Source organism: Narcine bancroftii, chromosome 8, assembly GCF_036971445.1.
Source record: "Narcine bancroftii isolate sNarBan1 chromosome 8, sNarBan1.hap1, whole genome shotgun sequence".
NCBI classification, from domain to species: domain Eukaryota; kingdom Metazoa; phylum Chordata; class Chondrichthyes; order Torpediniformes; family Narcinidae; genus Narcine; species Narcine bancroftii.
The window spans coordinates 37,047,695-37,067,364 of NC_091476.1; the positions used below are offsets into that span (position 1 = coordinate 37,047,695).

Below are 19,670 nucleotides of genomic sequence, written 5' to 3' on the forward strand. Positions count from 1 at the left end.
TATAAATAGAAATTGTGTTTGTATATGGATATAGATAATTAGATAAAAAGAAAAAAAATCTGGTTACATAAAGCAACATTGTGTTTGGATAGGGGAATTATGTGTTTACGACCCTACTCTCTCACACAGCTCGATATAATTTCTGCTTTAAATATTTATTTTTTTTCTTAAAAGATGCAATAGCTTCTGCTTCAAATATTCCCCGTGACACAGGAGTCAATGCACCGAGCACTCTGCATTAACAATTTCCTCCTGCCTTCTCTGTCCATTCCCATATTGATAATTTTATATTAATGTCTCCTTTTCATGGACTCCCTCACTGGAGGATGTGTTTCTTTATAAATTATAAGAATACTCTTAGCTTGTGTTCAAGCTTAAACTCAAAACCACAATCACCTTCGTTGTCCTTCACTAGATCCTTTGAACTGCCTGTCATCTGGTTTTAACAGGGAGTTTAAATGATGGTCCAACATATTCTGACCACATATCTTTTGTTAACAAGGGCTTGGCAGTGGAATGGCTATCCCAGGAGGCTTCATTAAAGTGGGAAGTTTCAGGCTGATGGCTGGATTAGGAGACTAGGTGTTGGGCCACAACTAGGGCCTTGAGACAAATTCTGCCCACCCTAGTTTTGGAGCGATTCAAGGTCATCATGGAGACGCAGGAGCAGATTAATTTGAATGATTTGATAGGTGAGGAACTTCAGCCACAATGTTAGACTGGAGCTGCTGAGAAGCAAAGGTGAGATCTGATGAACATGGCAAGCTCCTAGTTACCATAGAATAGATCAAAAGGTGCTGTTCCTGTTATAGTATTAGTTGACTCAAGGTTCAGAAGATGCTGATTTAAACTGAAGGCCAAAAGAAACAAGAGGAGGGCAAAGAAAAATTTACACAGCCAGATGACGATCTGGTATGTATTGTCAGAAAGGAGGGGGCAACCATATCTGATATTCCAAAAGGAATTGTACTGGTGCAAGAAGGAGCCATTATGAATTTGATAGACTAACTTTTCTGACAATATTTCTTTGAATATGTAGAGTGACACAAGTTATTTCTCCAGATTTTTTTTTTTAACGCTGCAGAGGAGCTGTCCTCCCTTTACCCCATTATAAATATTAATGAAAGGACTATCAGTCTCTGACTTAAAAGTACTTGAAGGTTGTACCTCCACAACCCCCTCAGATAGACAATTCTAAAGAGTCACAAATCTCTGGATAAAGATTTCCTCTCATCTTAGTCCTGAATGGGTACCCTTTTCTTTTGAGACCCCTGGTTTTAGACACTCCAACCAGTGAGTGACTCCTACATCTACCTTGTCAAACCCTTGAGTAATTTTGTGAATTTCAATAAGATTTCCTCTCACTCTGTTAAACACTCGGGAATATAGGCCCATTCTAATCAATCAGTTTCCATAGAGCACATCCACTGGTCAGGAACTAATCTACTGATACTTTGCTTCTCCTTTTGCAAGTACGTCTAATTTTTAAAATGATAAAAACCAAAATCATACGTTTTACTCCAGAAAAAATGTATAAGGCTTTGGTCTTCTGACCAAAAATTGGCAGTAAAATTGCAACAAGTCATTCTTACTCCAAAACTCAAATCTTTGTGTGATGAAAGCCAATGTAATTGCTTGCTTGCTGCAATTGCATGTAGATTTTCAGTGATTTCTGTACACCTAAATATTTCAGAAAATCATGCTCTTCCCATTTAATAAAAGTGTGTGTGTCTCTGTGCGTCAAAGTGGAAGATTTCACATTTTCCCATATTCTGTTGCACTTGTTCCTGCACACTTACTCACCTTGTCCATATTCCCTTGAAATATTTTTTACATTGTTCTCCCTGTTCATAATCCCACTCTTTTTATCATCTGCAGAATTGCAGACATGAGTTTGATCAATTCATTCAAACATTTGTCACAGTTTTTAAGTTGCTAAGTCCCAGCACCAATGTCCATAAGACACAGGAGCTGTATTTGCTCCCTTTATTGACTGTATCCCTGTCACAATGCAACTAATCCCAAAGGCCACAATTTTGCCCTTTCTGCCTGACCTTCCACAGAAACTCTCTAGCATCTCTCCCTACTTGTTTGCCAACCACCTCATCACTTTGGTTTCCCCCCCCCCACTGCAAATTTAATTTAACCCCCCCCCTCACCCCCTGCAGTAATATAGGATGTCTGCAGTATCCTATTAGTCACCAGTTGCCAATCTGAGAAAGGTACATTTATTCCCAATTTATATTTGCTGTTTAATGACCAGTTCTTAATCCTAAAGATATATTACTGCCAACTCTGTGCACTCTTCCCTTGCTGGCTGATCTCTGGTGTGAGATTATAACCAGAACCTTCTGAAAAATCCAAATTCATTGTATCCATTGCTCCCCCTCTTCTATGATTCACCTCACTTTCTTCTGAAATCGAAAGAAATCGCTGACGGGACAATCTAATTGGGGGAATCTTTATTACATTCAGTCTATCACAAATATATCCTTCCTTAGATGGCAAGACCAGACTTACTGGACAGAATATTCTAGATGCAGTCTCACCGGAAACTTGCATTACATCCAAGAGATATTTCTTCTTTTGCTTTCAATCTACCAACATCTAATTTGACTTCCTATTAAGTTCCAGGACTTACATTTTACCTCTTACTGATTTGTCAGTTAAGGTCTACAGGTGGCACTGTTCTGTGTTCAGAACACATTTTTAATTTTTTTTATTCCCCATCAGAATAGATGACTTCATATTATCCACATTAAATTTCATCTGCTAAATCCTTGATCATTCACTTAGTCAATATCCATTTGAATCTGATATTATTTTAATCTTCTCTTGTTTAGTCCTAGTCAGATAGCTCACAAGACACGAAAGGAAAAGCAATGCATCAATTTGTTAATTTGCCAATTGCAATCTAGATGGTCCCATATCTTAATACAGTTTCCAATGTACCATAGCCATTTCAGGTTTTTGTAGGTTTTTCTTTGTGGGGGAGATTATATTTAAGTCTTTAGAATCAAGTTAAACAAAATTTTTTTCAACCTTAGTGTAAAATTTCTATCACCTCTTCACCTTTCTTCTACCAACATCCTTCAATTTCAGGACAATGATTTAACTTTCTCTCTATGGATATTACTAGATCTGAAATAATCAGTTTCCTAGTCGACTCCTTACCCAACTGATCTACCAAATCAATATTGATATTTCCAATTCCTTCCATTGTTTACTGCTAAATTATATAAACTCCTTGCCTGGTAACTAAGATCTTGCAAGTGCCGTTATTTTTTTTATTCTTCCCCGACTTGTGAACAAAGTGACAGAGAAGATTGTCCATTTTTAATGAAACTGACAACTTTCACTTCACAAAATTTGGAAACGTCTGTAAAAATAGACTGCTAAAATTATCAGGATAATTTATTATAAATCTCATAAATCGGAGAGGAATGATCCCCTGAGCATTCTGCTGTTCACACCTATCCAACTAGAACTACCACTACTCATTAGTCCTCTCCATTTTCAATGTTTTAGTCAATTTATTATCCAATTTTCACATCCTACTCAATGCAAAGAGGGCTGTCTCTTTCCCTGCAGATTTCTAGTGATGCATCTTATGAAAAGCATCTCATCCTCAAAATAAATTACAATAAATTCTCTTTTCTTGGCAACTTTCTCTCTTGTCCAAGTGATTTCATGTGTTCATTCCACTCCACTTGGTGGGTGGCACCAACTTGTCAAAGTAAATTCTTGTCCAGCTGTCACCTGGTTCTCCATAGTTTTCCAAGATTCAATTTATTGTCCTTGTGATAAAACAGTGTCATATGACATGAAATTGCCTTTGCCTGCTGTAAGGCAAATAGATATGCCATCGGGAGAAATTGCCTGAAGTTCCTCTTACAGTCAGAGAAAGAGAAGCAAAAGAGAGTTGCCCCAGTGTCTCCAAGTGGCTCTAGATTCACATCCGTACTCCTGCAGCCTCTGTAACTACCCAGAGTTCAGGCCAAACCAATGGAAACTTGAACTCCAGATCCAACATGGTCAGGAATCCTTCAACGCCTTCGGCACACCCCTTGCATCCCAGTTCCGATACCTGGTACCCCTTCAGCCAGTTTCAAGCCAGTCTCCAGCAGTCTACAGCAAAGTACGAGTCTCCCAACAGCAGTCTCCAGCAGTCCACAACCTCCATGGATTGCTTGCTTTAAGTCGACAGCAGCTCACCACATGCCTTGGTCTTTCAACCGCAGAACCCATCGCTGGTCCACCTTGTGGTCACCTTGTGGGACATCTCCTCTGCTTCTCTGATGGGGGAATGGTCACCCCATTTTCTGGTGCCCTGTGCCAGTCCTCCACTCCTCTGGAGTCTGCAATCCCTCATGGCTGTAGCTAATCTGAGGTGCCACCATCTTGGGGGCAGACCCCATGGTCACAGGATTTTAAATAAAACTACTGTTCAGGTTTCCATGGCCTGTCTTTCTGCTTTTCATTTTTAATCAAACAAAGTGGACCTATCTTACTGAATATTTTATTCTCCTTCTACACTTACACATTACTACACATTTCCTTTCTCATCCCACTGACCTCAGTTTCCCCATTGATTCACAGGTGTTATATGTGGATTTTGGTTAACTAATTTTTATTCTGCAAGCATCAAAGCCACTCACTTTCACATTTGGTTCTCACTTTTACAATAGGCTTTTCTGTCGTTTCTCCCAATATAAATGTGACTTTCTGGGTTTTCTTATTTAAATATTTCCCAATGTAAATGAATTGCTGTGCCTTTGTGAAAGTCCATCCCATTTTCAGGACACTTGTTTTCGCCGGAACCTTTCTGTTCTTGTACATGCTGCAGAGGACCAGACCAGTCTTGTATTTCAGTTCCCCAGCTATTTTCCTGTGTATTTTTTGTCTCAGGATATAGACTGCCAAGTTGATCAGATATTAAATGATCCAGTTTAGCTCATTCTTGTAAATCGCCCACAGCCTTGAACGAACACACCATCAGCCCCATTAATCTAATCCCTTCATATGCCTAATAATGTCTGCAAAATACTTCTCTTTAAGCCTAGTTACCTCTTCCTTCAAGACCTTCCTCTTTAAACTATGTGTACAGGGAACTAGAAAACTTTATTTCAATGCTATGTGATTGAAAATGCTCTTCCCCTGGAGTGAAACATGATGAAACCATGAGAATCACAACCAGGCACCCCGCAGTCACATTTGTGATTTTATGCATTCTCACGGTCAGATATGTGCAGGCCAACATGTGCTGCCAGGGAAGGTAGATCACCTTTATATGTCACTCCAGAGACAACTATATTTCTAGCAAGGAAAAGAATTGAGTGCTTTGAAAGTCAGGAAGTTACCTTTTCTGCTTTCAGCCTTTTGACCCCATAGTGCTGTTCTCTTCCACCAATTTATCATATCAACAATACTCCAATTAGTTATTGGAGCAACCACCATCCAGGAGGAGAAATAATAAAGGGTTCGAACCCTTTATGAAGATGGGGGAGGGGGGGGAAGCTGGAGGAGGAGCCAAGAGGTGACAGAGTATGGGACAGAAGGTAGAAGAGTTGGAGAGACAGGAAGAGGGAGAGACCAGTAAACAAAGGTCTGCAAATGCTGGGGAACAAGAGCAATACCCAAAAGTGCTGTAAGAACTCAGCAGGTAACATAGCATTGATGGAAATAAATAAGCATCCATGTTTCACACTGGAACTCTTCATCAAGATTGCCCAAAAATCAGGCAAATACATGAATAAGGAGCTGGTGGGAGTGTGAGGGAATGGAAAGGGGAAGAACATGTCTACTAGTTGATAGATGGATGCAAATGGGAGGGGGACAAAAACAAAGGACCTGAGGGGAAATGGTGAGGGACCAGAGGGGTGAGAAAGATACATTCTGACAGGTGATCTGGTGTGGGTAAAGCAGGGAAGGAAATGAGTCAGATGGATGAGGGAAAGAGAGAGACGGAGGCAGGGGAGTCAATACTGATGTCATATGTGATTTAAGGCTGTTGAAATGGAATACAAGGTGTTGTTTCTCTAATTGTGGCCTCAACCTGGTAGTGCATGAGAGCATGGACAGGCATGTCAGTGTTTCAGTAGGTTGTAGAACTGAAGTGGTTGGCCACTGGGAGCAAACGTGCTCAACAAAGCCATCTCCCAATCTGCAACCTATCTCCCTGATGTAGAGGAGGCCACATCAGGAACATCAAATGCAGTCTGACTCTGACCGATTCACAGGTAAAGTGTTACTTCACTTGGAAGGACTGTTTGGAGCTCCAAATGGTGGTGGAGGGAGAGGCATAGGTGCAGGTTCAACTCTTCTTGTGGTCACAGAAATAGATACCAAATGGGTGATTAGTGAGAAGGGTTGAGTGGACAAGGGAGTCAGAGAGGGAGCAATCCTTGTGGAAAGTGGAGAGGGGAGGAAAGGGTCTGGTGGTGGGATCACATTGTAGGTGGCAGAAATTGGGAAGAATGATGTTGGATACAGAGATTGGTGGGGTAGGTAGATATTATTATTGGTTGTCCTTCAGTTTGAAGAAGTCACGTTGTTGTGCTGTTCATTTCTGGACACAAAGGGTACTTTGCAGTCCCAGTCTGGAAGCACAAAGTCTAGCACAATGAGGGCACTGGAAGTCTCTTTTCATAATAACCATGGCTGCTGCTTTGTGAGGCTGTTCACAATGGTAGATAAGGACGAGGGCAACCCTATCCTTGTGCAGAGAGTTGAGTGGCCAGAGAAAATGGGTGGGAAATGGAGAGATGATGAGTACTGAGTTAATGGCAGAAGAAGGGAAAACACATTATCTGCAGAAGAAGGTCATTTCAGCTGTCCTGGAATGGAAAGCCTCCTCCTGGGAGCAGATGCAAGGGAGAGGGGGAAAGTGAGAGAAAGGAATAGAATGCTTACTAGAGACTGAGTGGAAAGAGATGTCATCAATGTAACTCCGGAATTCAGTGGGTTATGATTCTAAGTAGTTTGTCCTCCAAAATGGAGATAGAGAGATTAAAAATGGGACAGAGTTGCTGGATATGGACCAAGTGAATTTGTGGGCAGATTGCTGGCAAAGTGGATAAAGTTGATGGGGGTCATCATGGGTGAGGGAAGCAGCACCAATGTAGTTATCAGTGTAATCGAGAAAGAGTTGAGGAGCCTTGCCTTGCAGCATGGATTGCTACACATATCTAACAAAAAGAGAGGCATAGCTGGGGCTCCCCTGAGTACCCATGGCTATACTTTTGATTTAGAGAAAGTGGAATGAGTTGAAGGAGAAGTTATTAAGGGTGAGTACAAGCTCTGCCTGGCAGAGGAGGATGGTGGTGGAGGAGGACTATGTATATGACAAAAAAAAACAGACAGTCCAAGCGAAGGAACTGAAAGCTTTCAAAGTGGTGGACAGATGCGAGGTGTCCCAATGGGAAGGGACTGGATCAAGGGAGACAAAGTAGAATCAAGGTAATGATGATATCAGTTTGGTGGGGGAAGGAGCACATGGAGACAATTGATCCCACTGTCCTGCATGTTCCTATTAGCACTGCACATTTTCCTTTACCACCCTTATTTCTCAGTTTGAACCACTTTGAAGCTAAAATAAATATGAAGCCTTTGTTGAAGGACAATTCCAATTTTAATTACTGATCAATTTTATCAAGTTTCAAAAAATAAATATTTTCCCCTCATTGTCATTAGAAAATGGAACATTTGTTTTTTTTTCAAATCTCAGTGAAGAGTAAATATCCTTTGTTTCAGGAGACAGGTGCTGAGGGGTGCAAAAGTTAAAAAAAAAATTGTATTCGGTGTACATTATAAAGTATATGGTTTTAGTCAAGACCCCAGCAGGATTCCAAACAACTGACTCCTGCATATTTCTTCTTCACAGCTACTCTGGTTCAAGAATAATGCCAGGATATGCATTGATTGCCCCCACACTAGTGAGAATGTGCACCAATATCAATAGGATGGGAAATTTGACTCCAAATTATGTCAAAAAATACACATCTCTTCACAGACATTGTGAAAGAAGATCAATATTAGCAAATGAAGGGACAGCCCTTTTAAAAAGGCAAGGTATTTAAGAGTGTGAAAGTGCTTTTCCACAGGATTGGTGGATTGACAAAAAAAAATACAGCTGATCTACAATGACCAGAGGTTTCCTGTGGTCTTCTCCGCTGATCTTTGGAAACAAAAATGAAGCATTACGATTATTTTCCAATGACACACTAGAAGTAGCTATTGAGCAATTTAAAGACATAGAAGTGAAAATGAAATGAGGTTGCTTAAAGAGCAAATTAAATTGGCAAATGTATTAAGATCAAGCAAAAATTCCTGATGTGAAACAGGTGCATTGCGTTAACATGTGTAAAATAGCTACCAAATAGACATACCATTTGTCACAATCATGAAAGCCATTCTGTAAGCATCTAAAGTGCATGCATCCCACTAGACTCTATACATCGGCAAATAAAGGACTGCTCTTCTAGATAATATATCACAATACTTCTAGGTTGGAATCAGTGTTTTCCATTGCTTGGCAATCAACCTGGTGCTGATCCCTACTCCACATTCGATCTATAGGACAGTTAAAGCCTCCAGATCCCATTCATTTTAACGCATGTACTAGGTATCAGATCTTGATGTCCTCATGGTACCCATACTCTGTGTGCTGCCTATTTGACTGCAGCAAATCAATACTCTATAACTCAGAACTTTTTTTCAATCCTATATTTTGTAGTATGCAAACATTTACTTGGGTAGAATATGGTAAATGTTAGATAGATAGATTTAACCATTTTATTGCAGTTAGAAAAAAATATGATATAGTTACTGCTGAGTGGATTCATGTTCCAGAATAATGTTTACCATTACATTCAAATATGAAATTGTAATAACAATTTTCCTTTAATTAACAAAATGAGTACTTCATCGCCACCTGAATATCAGAATTAATTTGAGGTGATTACATGTGAAAAACAAATGAATGAGTTTGTTGTCATGTACATAAATACAATGCACTAATGGATTGATAGACACTTTGCTGCAATTTCTTGATCATGGAAAACACACCAACAATTAAAGTATAACACAGGACAACAATTCCCCCCCACCAAGGCCCCCTCCCCAAGGTTTGTTTCCTGAATGGGGATGGGATTGTGGATTATGATAGACAACTTCAAGCTGAAGTCAAAGATAATTTCATATTTGCTGTATCATGTACGAAGTTGGATAAACGTTAATTTAACTTTTATTGAATTTAGCATGTACAATCACACAATGATTTTGAAACGTGGCGTTAGTTCAACTGAGTTGGAAATGTTTTGCTGTGGATTTTCAATTGAACTCAGCATCTGATGCCCCTCATGTCAGTGTCCAACAACAGTCAGCCAGCATTGATGACTTGTGCTATTCCATGGTCGTAATGTCCTAGTGAAACCTTTCACCATGTTCGCCACTGACTGCACTAAAATCAGCAGGGGAAGTCCAAATGAGAATCTAGAAAACTAATTTTCAATGACCTGTTGCACTCCATAGTTTTGTATGTTTGAAGTAAACTCAAGATATGACTGGAAATCACAAGAATAGGTCATATCTAAAAACAGTTTTGATTTTTAAAAAATGTTAAGGTAAATTTCATGACCAAAATGCATAAAATACACCCAAAAGTGTTCAGGAAGCAAAATCTTTATTGTCCAGTGTTATTAACAGATAAGATGCATGAAGAGAAAGCTGATGATAAAAGATACAAAAGAAAATTAAAGTAAAATAATTAATGTTCACGGACAGCAGTGCGGGAAGTTCATTGAGTCAACGGTACAGTCAGATCTATGGTAGCCTTTACATTGAGTGGTGGTTTGAAGGGTTCAAGAGCCTGAGAGCTGTTGGGGAAAAAAAAACAAGATGTGCTGGATCTGAGGCTTCTGTACCTTCCTCCTGAAGGAAGCAGCAAGAGGAGGACATGATATTGGGTGGTCTTTTTGAGTCAGCATTTCATGCAGATGTCTTCAATAGTCAGGAGGTTGGCGGCCGTTGAAGGACTTGACTAGGTTTCCCACTTCCAGCCTTATGCTTGCCTGGGCTGCTGATGCAATTCAATGAAATGGAGGTGCATATGAGCGGTTTTAAGGCTGAATTGTTGAAATTGGATTGAGCATATTGTCTGTTTAGTTGATTTCATCTTTTTATATTTATATATATATATATATATATATATATATATATATATAACCAATAGATGGAAGAAGCACTCAGCTTGAGTGATTCTGTAGATTTTCTGTTTAGATTTCTGACTTCCAGCATCTGACAGATTGTGTGTGCCAAGATACAAGGATGTCCACAACAAGATATTTACTGAAGGGAACATGTGGAAATCTCATCTATGCTTATTTAGGATAGTCAAGCAGGGCTTTGTGAATTGGAAATCATGTCCCATAAATAGGATTATTCATTGAAGAGGTAACCAAGAAGATTGATAAGGGCACAGCAGTAGATAATATGTACTTGGAGTTTAGTAAGGGTTTTGACAAGGTTCTGCATGGGAGATTCAACTGCCAGTGGTGGATTGCAATCACAAATGTTTAACAGACATTTGGGCAGGTGCATGGAGAGGAAAGGTTCAGATGGATGTGGGCCAAATGCTCATAAAAAGGGATGGGGTGAGGCTGATGAATTGATCAGCATGGACAAGTTAGTCCAAAGGGCCTGTTTCAATGCTGCATAACTGTCTGATTCTATCACATGATAACTGCATAATACTGATTCCTGACCCTGGAGGCTGTTGCTGCTCTTCTTTCAGAACATGGACTAATATTTTATTTAAGTGCTTTTGATCCAGTGCATTACCTCACACACCTAGCGCCCACCCCCCCCACACACACACACACAAACACACACACACATGCCACTCCACACCCACCCACCCCCCCCCCCCACCATAGTGGATAAGACTCAGTCTACCATACAAAGTGCATTGAACTTCATGTCTAATAAAAGTTTGCACTGATCAGTTTTCTGAAGGCAAACATTCATACATCTTTGCATGAGGAAAATAATTTCTAGCCTCCTTTTTTTCCCCCTCTCTTTGTTAACAAGATGTTATGAACTTTGTCTCATTTCAGACCCTTGTTCTCTTCCCAATTTAGTTTCTTAATAACTGTATCTGCTCTTTCCCACTTCTGATTAGCTGTTCATTCTTTCAGATTCAGTTAATCATGAATTCAGATCTAAAAACAGAGTATGATTTCCACATTGTAACAAGGTCCAGGACAATTAAAATTACATCTCTCAGAATTATCCTCATTTTACTTTATACTAATTCTTTTGAATGTCAGATTAGAATTATCACAAGACCTCAGCTACCTGCTTTGCTGGCAAATGAACAAGAATTGAGCATATCATGCAAGAACAGGTATGTACTTACCACTATATCCTCAGTGCAGAAAGAAATGTCCCGTGGTGACACATTGGCACTGCAGCCTCAGGGTTACAGCAACCCAAGCTCAATTCTAACCTCCGATGCTGCCTTTGTGGGGCCTGGGTGTTTAGCCTGTGACTGCATGGGTTTATCTCAGGTGCATCAGATTCTTCCCAGATCCTGAAGATGTGCCAGTTGATTCATTAATTAGCTGCTGATAATGTCCTCTAGTATTAAGAGATGGAGGGAGAATCAGGGAATACTAATGGCCTCAAGGAAAAGAACAGGTTGCAGCAAATGAGTTGGAAGGGATGGGATTGTTCTGAGAACCAACATAGACTTGATGAGCCAAGTTGGTTCCTTCAGTGGTCCACGTGACTGTGTGAGTTAAATCAGAAACAGGTAAATTATATATCTGTATCATTGATTCCAATCCTACTTTCTAATCCATTCAAAATCTCATTAATGTAGAATGACTCGATCTCACTGGAAAGTCAGCTGTTAGTATGAGACAAATTTCTGAAGGAATCCTGAAGTCAGACGCTTGACCCCAACTTCTCTCAGTGGCTTCTTTCAACAAGTTTTCCTTCACTGACCCAAGAAATACAAATAAGAACCATATTCTAAAATGCTCATTCTACGTTCAGATCATTTGAATACCAGGGATTAGATATCAATGAGTCCAGTCTATTCAGAAGGATTTTGCCTGTACAGCTCATAAATAAAACAATTCAGGGAAATGTTGTTCACAAGTGTGCATCTCACATAGATCTTATTCACATCTGCCCACAGAAATAAGGTCCTGTAATGTCTTTTATTTCTTTAAAAGCTATTTTGGCTTTTGATTGCATGAGATATTGATTGCTTCATTTTAACGACTTAATATTGTTGCCATTTAAGGAATGTAACATGTGGCAGACCTGCTGATCAAATCCCCAGTGAGGGTCTTTGAGCCTCCTTTCCCCCACTACTAATACATTTTGTGGGCAAAAATCCTGGTTACAACTTTAATCTGCCTTGAATAATCACTTGCTATTATGTTTTAAAATATTGTTTACTTGGGGTGCTGCCACTTTCTGTGTCCTTTTTCCCTTGCCTTTGACCTCTCAAAGTACAAAACCTCACGCTTGCTTGGATCAATCTCCATCTGCCATTTCTCTTCCCCCCATCCCCTCGCATATTTCTAACTGGTGTATATACACCAACCCTCTTTTCAATCTTCTTCAGCATGATGCTGAACCAAGCCATGAAAGACCCCAACAATGAAGACGCTGTTTACATCCGGTACCGCACGGATGGCAGTCTCTTCAATCTGAGGCGCCTGCAAGCTCACACCAAGACACAAGAGAAACTTGTCCGTGAACTACTCTTTGCAGATGATGCCGCTTTAGTTGCCCATTCAGAGCCAGCTCTTCAGCGCTTGACGTCCTGCTTTGCGGAAACTGCCAAAATGTTTGGCCTGGAAGTCAGCCTGAAGAAAACTGAGGTCCTCCATCAGCCAGCTCCCCACCATGACTACCAGCCCCCCCACATCTCCATCGGGCACACAAAACTCAAAACGGTCAACCAGTTTACCTATCTCGGCTGCACCATTTCATCAGATGCAAGGATCGACAATGAGATAGACAACAGACTCGCCAAGGCAAATAGCGCCTTTGGAAGACTACACAAAAGAGTCTGGAAAAACAACCAACTGAAAAACCTCACAAAGATAAGCGTATACAGAGCCGTTGTCATACCCACACTCCTGTTCGGCTCCGAATCATGGGTCCTCTACCGGCACCACCTACGGCTCCTAGAACGCTTCCACCAGCGTTGTCTCCGCTCCATCCTCAACATCCATTGGAGCGCTCACACCCCTAACGTCGAGGTACTCGAGATGGCAGAGGTCGACAGCATCGAGTCCACGCTGCTGAAGATCCAGCTGCGCTGGATGGGTCACGTCTCCAGAATGGAGGACCATCGCCTTCCCAAGATCGTTTTATATGGCGAGCTCTCCACTGGCCACCGTGACAGAGGTGCACCAAAGAAAAGGTACAAGGACTGCCTAAAGAAATCTCTTGGTGCCTGCCACATTGACCACCGCCAGTGGGCTGATAACGCCTCAAACCGTGCATCTTGGCGCCTCACAGTTTGGCGGGCAGCAGCCTCCTTTGAAGAAGACCGCAGAGCCCACCTCACTGACAAAAGGCAAAGGAGGAAAAACCCAACACCCAACCCCAACCAACCAATTTTCCCTTGCAACCGCTGCAATCGTGTCTGCCTGTCCCGCATCGGACTGGTCAGCCACAAACGAGCCTGCAGCTGACGTGGACTTTTTACCCCCTCCATAAATCTTCGTCCGCGAAGCCAAGCCAAAGAAGATATATAACCCACTGAACCCTTTTAAAACATTCCATACTGTCCACAAGTCTATCAATTTTCATGTCATCAACAGTCTCCTCAATCAACTCACATATATTTCATCCTAATGTACATGTATACCACAATCAACTTGCTTTCATTCTCTGTTCTTCCATGATAGAATTTACTCTCTCAGGAATAAACTTAAATGAACACTTCCAATAATTGATGTACAATTATATCAAATTAGGTTGGTTAAAAAAAACCCAATACCCGTATTTCAAGGTAAAAACAAGAAATTACAGGAAATGCTCAACCAAATTCCGATAATGCATCAATCAGTCCTCTGCTCTAATTTAAGAAAAAAAACGCAATGCTTTTACAACATAAAAAGCTATCTGACTGTCGCCAGTGCTCTTTTGCCCTTCCCCAGGGAGAAGGGTTTTGCACAATTCAAGCTTATTGAGACTTATTGAGTTTTGTCATCTTAATACCGTAAAAGATAGGAGCAGAATTAGGCCATTCAGCTCATCAAGTGTGCTCCTCTATTTGAAGCATGGCAGATATTTTATCCTTTTCAACCTAATTTCTGTGTCTTCTCCCTATAACCTTTGATGCTAGTCTCAGATCTGCCAAGTCAAAATTATGTTATTCTCTTCTGCGCGATACAATGATCTCCTGAAAGTCTTCATTTTAAATCATAATCAGAACTTATTATCATGATCAGGTAAGAAAATTTGTTGTTTTCCTGCAGCTTTGATAGTGCAAATATTCATATAAACCACCTTACAAAAATAAATTTAAAAAGTGCACGAAAAGTCAAAGTAAGGCAGTGTCTTTGGTTCATTTTTCATTCAGGAATCTTATGGCAGAGGAGAAGAAGCTGTCCTTGTCTGTTGTCTCCTTTACCATTTTTCCCGATGGCAGCAGAGTGAAGAGGGCATGGCCTGGATGTTGGTGGGGGGGGTACATCACATGGGTCCCCAAGCGTGGGTTTCTGAGCCCGGTGCCGAGGTCGGGAGGAAATCCCCGACGGCACCATTTTGCTGCCCCACCGCATGCGTGACAAACGGGGCCAGTTCCCCTGCCTAGTGGTATACCGCCACACAACCCCCCCCCCCCCGAACCGGCACCAATGTCCTTTTTTGCCAGGCAGCCTCGTTTCTTGGGTTGAGCCACAACTACTGGTTCGGTAGGGTCGAGGTGGGCTGGCTTTAACCTGTCCACCGTAAACAGTTCCCTCTTGCCACCGATGTCCAGTGTGAAAGTGAATCCTGAATGCTGGGTGACTTCGTATGCTCTTTGTAGGGGTGCTGTGGACAGGTCCCGCCTGATAAAAATGTACTCTGTGGAGTATAGCTCGCTGGGGACGTAAGAGGCCCTTGTGCCATATCTGGGCAGCAGTAGGGATGTGAAGGAGTCCAACTGGGCCCGGAGGCGGGGAAGTAGACAATGCAGTGACTGCTGGGGGTTGTGAGGTGCATTGACGAACTCTCCGGAAAGGGCTAGCGGTCCACTGTAGACCAGCTTGGCTGATGATGCCTGTAGGTCCTCTTTGGGTGTCGAGCAGATGCCCAGGAGCACCCAAGGCAGCTCGTCCACCCAGTCGGGGCCGGTGAGACAGGCCATAAATGCTGACTTAAGGTCGCGGTGCAATAGCTCGACTAGCCCATTGGTCTGTGGGTGATAGGCTGTGGTGTGATGTAGCTCGATCACCAGCCTGTTGGCGAGCAGTACCCAGAGCGCAGAGGTGAACTGGGTGCCCTGATCACTGGTGAGGTGGTTCGGGATGCCGAACTGGGCAATTGTTTGGGAGCAGGAGTCCGTGGAGGCATCTGGCATCGGGATCGACTCGGGCCAACGAGTGGTGTGGTCCACCACTGTGAAAAGTTAATGGTTATCTCTGGAAACAGGTAAGCGTCCGATGATGTCCACATGTATGTGGCTGAACTGTTCCTGGATGTGTTAAAAATCTTGTATGGGCATTCTGGTGTGCCTGTGTACCTTGGAAACCTGGCAATGGGTGCAGCTTCTGGCCCAGTCCGCAATCTGCTTCCAAAGCCCGTGCCAGATGAAACATTCTGCCACCATACAGAACGTGGACCTGATGGAAGGTGGGGAAGGTCACGGATATGATGGAAGACTTAGCTGTGCCACTGTTGGGGACCACTGGTCATGGGGTGCCCATGGAGACATCGCACAGGACGGTGCCATCACCATGAGGAGTCGGGAGGTCCTGGAACCGCCGGCCAATGATGGCAGTCCTGAAGGCCAACGTCTCCTCATCGGACTTCTGGTCCCGGGCGAGCTGGTGAAAGTCGAGGCCAGGTGTCAGCGCGCAAATGGCCGGTCATGAGATTGTGTTGGTGACCACATTGTCTTTTCCCGCTTTGTGCCGAATGTTGGTGATGAACTCTTACATGAAGGAGAGGTGACACTTTGGCCAGGCTTGCCATAGCGAGCACCTGAGTGAGGGGTTTGTGGTTGGTAAAAATGGTTAAAGGCCTCCCCTGCAAGAAATAGCGGAAATGACGCACCACCAGGTACATGCCCAGCAACTCATGATCGAAAGTGCTATACTTGCACTCTGGCAGGTGAAGAAGTCGGCTAAAGAATGCCAGTGGTTTCCACTGTCTGTTCACCTGTTGCTCCAGGACGCCGCTGATGGCTGTGGCAGAGGCATCGACGGAGAGCGCCATATGTAGATTGGTGTGTGGGTGGACGAGCAGGGTAGCCTTCACAAGGGCATCTTTCGTGGCTTCGAATGACCTGCTGGCCTCTGGAGTCCAGGCGAGTGTCTTGTCTTTGGCCGCGATGAGGGCAAAGAGTGGCTGCATGATGCATGCAGCAACTGGAATGAATCAGTTATAGAAATTGACCATACCCACGAACTCCTGTAGCCCCGTGAGGTTGTCCGGGCATGGGAACTCTCTGATTGCAGCAACCTTGTAGCACCAGGTGTGGCTCCTTCACCGTGATGGTATGGCCCACGAACTGCATGGACTCTTTCCCGAACTGGCACTTGGCCGGATTGATCATTAGGTCTAAGTCGGCCGGTCGGGAGAAGAGGGTGCACAGGTTTGTGTTGTGCCCGGTCTCTGTTGGCAACAAGCAATTCAAATCCCTGCCCACTGTGTCCATAAGGCGCTGGAAGGTCTGGGCGGTGTTCTTGAGCCCAAACGGTATGCGTAGGAACTTGAACAAGCTGAAGGGGGTGATTATGGCCGTTTTGGGTATGTCCTCGGGGTGCACTAGGATTTGGTGATACCTGCGCACCAGGTCGACCTTGGAGAATTCCCTCGTGCCATGCAGGTTGGCCGTAAAGTCCTGGATGTGAGGGATTGGGTAAAGGTCAGGTACTGTCATATCATTAAGCTGTCGATAATCTACGCAGGGTGCCAGCCACCAGAAGCTTTCGGGACCAGGTGGAGTGGTGAGGCCCAAGGACTGTTGGAGCGTCGAAAGATCCCCAGCTCCTGCAGATGCAAGAACTCTTCCTTCGCTATCTGGAGCTTATCCAGCGGGAGCTGGCGTGCCTTGGCATCAACTGGCGGGCCTTGGGTGGGAATGTAATGAAACACCCTGTGGTGTGATGAGGCGGCGGAGAACTGCGGCTTGAGGAGGGATGGGATCTCATCCAGGATACGTTTGAAAGTCATCCTTGGGCGTGCTGACCATGGCCATCTGCGGCGGCTCTGTGTGGGAGGCATTGAAGCGAAGGGATTGGAAGGTACGGGCATCTACCAGTCACCTACCTCAAATGTTGACCAGGAGTCCATGGGTGAGGAGGAAGTCAACACCCAGGATGGCGGTTGGAAGGGACTAATGGTGAATCTCCATGAGAACTTCTGCTGGCCGATCTGGAAGTGGATGGTTTTGTCTCCATACGTTCGGATCTCTGTCGAATTGGGGAGGTCCTCGAGGCCGGTTTCGGGACTTGATAGCTTTGACCGGAAAACGCTGATCTGGGCCCCGGTGTTGACGAGGAAGCGTCGGCCACTGACTGAATCCCGCAGGTAGAGAAGGCTGTGTTCTTGGCCAGCCGCTGCAGCCATTAACAGCGGACGGCCTGCTCATTTTCCTGGAACAAGCAGGGCTGAGGACATTTCCGAGCCTTGGCTCCCCAGCACTGGTGGAAGAAGCAGAGGCCTGAAGTGGATGACTTGTTTCTGGCTATGCTCTTTGAGGCCGCTGCAGGGGCCAGATGTTCCACTGCAGCGCTAGAGGAAGGCTTGGTGTGGTCATGCCCGTGACTCGTAACCAGCTGGACTGCTGAGCCATCTGGGAATCGATTGAGCCATAGCTCCTGAGCCTTTTGAGTGACCTTCCTAGGGTCAACGAAGCTCTCCTTGGACAGTAATGGCCGGATCTCTTCCAGCAAATGGTCGAGGAATATGCGCTCAAAGAGTGGGCAGTTGGTGTAATTGCCCATGGAGTTCTGTCCCCAAGGCGTCGAGGCACCGCATCCGAGTGGCACGCTGGTGCCTGGAGAGGCCGAGGGAGCCAGTGAGCACCAACTTGATGGTCCCATACTTAACTTCCATGGGTGGGTGCTGAATGAGGTGCAGCACTCATTTGGCAGTGGCCTGTTCCAGGGCAGCGACCACATGGTAAAATTTGGTCGAATCTGATGAAATCTGGTGGAGGTGAAACTAAGCCTCTGCGTGGCTGAACTAGGTCTCCGGCTCCTGAACCCAGAAGTCAGGAAGCTTGATGGTTATAGCGTTGACCGAAGGGTTATTCATGTTGGGTTCAAAGATGTTTGAACCTGTCAGGGTCACCAATTGTAGTGGCGGCTACACTGCTAACTGAAGGATCGCACAACCAGACGGGTTGAGTTCAGTGAGCAAAAACTGATTTATTGCAGGCTGCTTGGCTGGTCTTATACTCCCAGCCCGGACCTGGCTGAGAACCGCGCTGGGGGGCCCCGACGTCACTGGGACATCATGTGGGTCCCCAAGCGCAGGCTTCTGAGCCCGGTGCCGAGGTCGGGAGGAAACCCCTGACGGCGCTATTTTGGCTGGCTGCCCGCCGCGTGCGTGACAAGCGGGGCCGGTTCGCCTGCCTAATGGCATACTGCCACACTGCTACAGATATAACATTTGAAACCATTTCTGTGCTGTCTGATGCTGAAAAGTAGGTTTATGCACTAAGTTTCCTAATGAAATTCTTCTAATCAGTACTTGTGGAAAAAAAATTCTACAACACCATATGTTCAAACTGAAGGTGAATTTAATTATGTCTCGTCATTTGCTCCCATTGTTCTACTAATACATTCAATCTTTTTTACAGTTCAACTTTAAATGAAACTGCCAAATTAAAAAATATAATTAATTTTTGGGGTTTTTTTGGCAGTTAAAAAAAGGTTAACATGTGCCATTCATTTTAACAGCGAGATGAAATTATGCCTGTGAAGTTTGATGAGTCTCTTGTTTGGATGGCAGCAGATCATCCAATTAAGGACCAACATTTTCTGCTGAATTCAAAGGTCCTCGAAGTATGTGGCAACCTTCCTATTTATTGGCTTCGTCCGATACATTTGAAAGGTAAAAACAACAAAAATAAGACTATCAAAGAGTTTTCATGGAGTTTCATGTTTGTATCAAATAAACCATCTTGTAGTTAATAAATTGGTACAAACAATTCTTCTTGCTCGATCATACTAATAGAACCGAGTGAAAGCTGCAGACTGATTGCTGTTTCAATGGTTAACTTAATATAATTAATTCAGTATCTTATAAAATTTAAATTGAAAGCCTGGCTCCTTCCCTTGTGAATTATGCAACTATGGTAATGAGAAAGTAAGAATTATTGACAAAAATATATTATGTACTTTAGAACAAGGTTTAAAGCTTTCATTATACCATACAAAATGATTGTACAGGGTACTGCATCTTATTGAGAATGTGTTAAGCAG

At 43.5% G+C, this 19,670-nt stretch overlaps 1 protein-coding gene across 1 annotated transcript in view; it reads left to right on the forward strand.

The window, feature by feature from the left end:
- The window catches only part of tnmd (tenomodulin), a 149,328-nt gene that overhangs the window by 108,463 nt on the left and 21,195 nt on the right, over positions 1-19,670 (forward strand). The window contains exon 5 of the mRNA XM_069893433.1: positions 19,146-19,299. Within this exon, the coding sequence (XP_069749534.1) occupies positions 19,146-19,299 (154 nt within the window). The remainder of the gene's footprint in view (positions 1-19,145; positions 19,300-19,670) is intronic.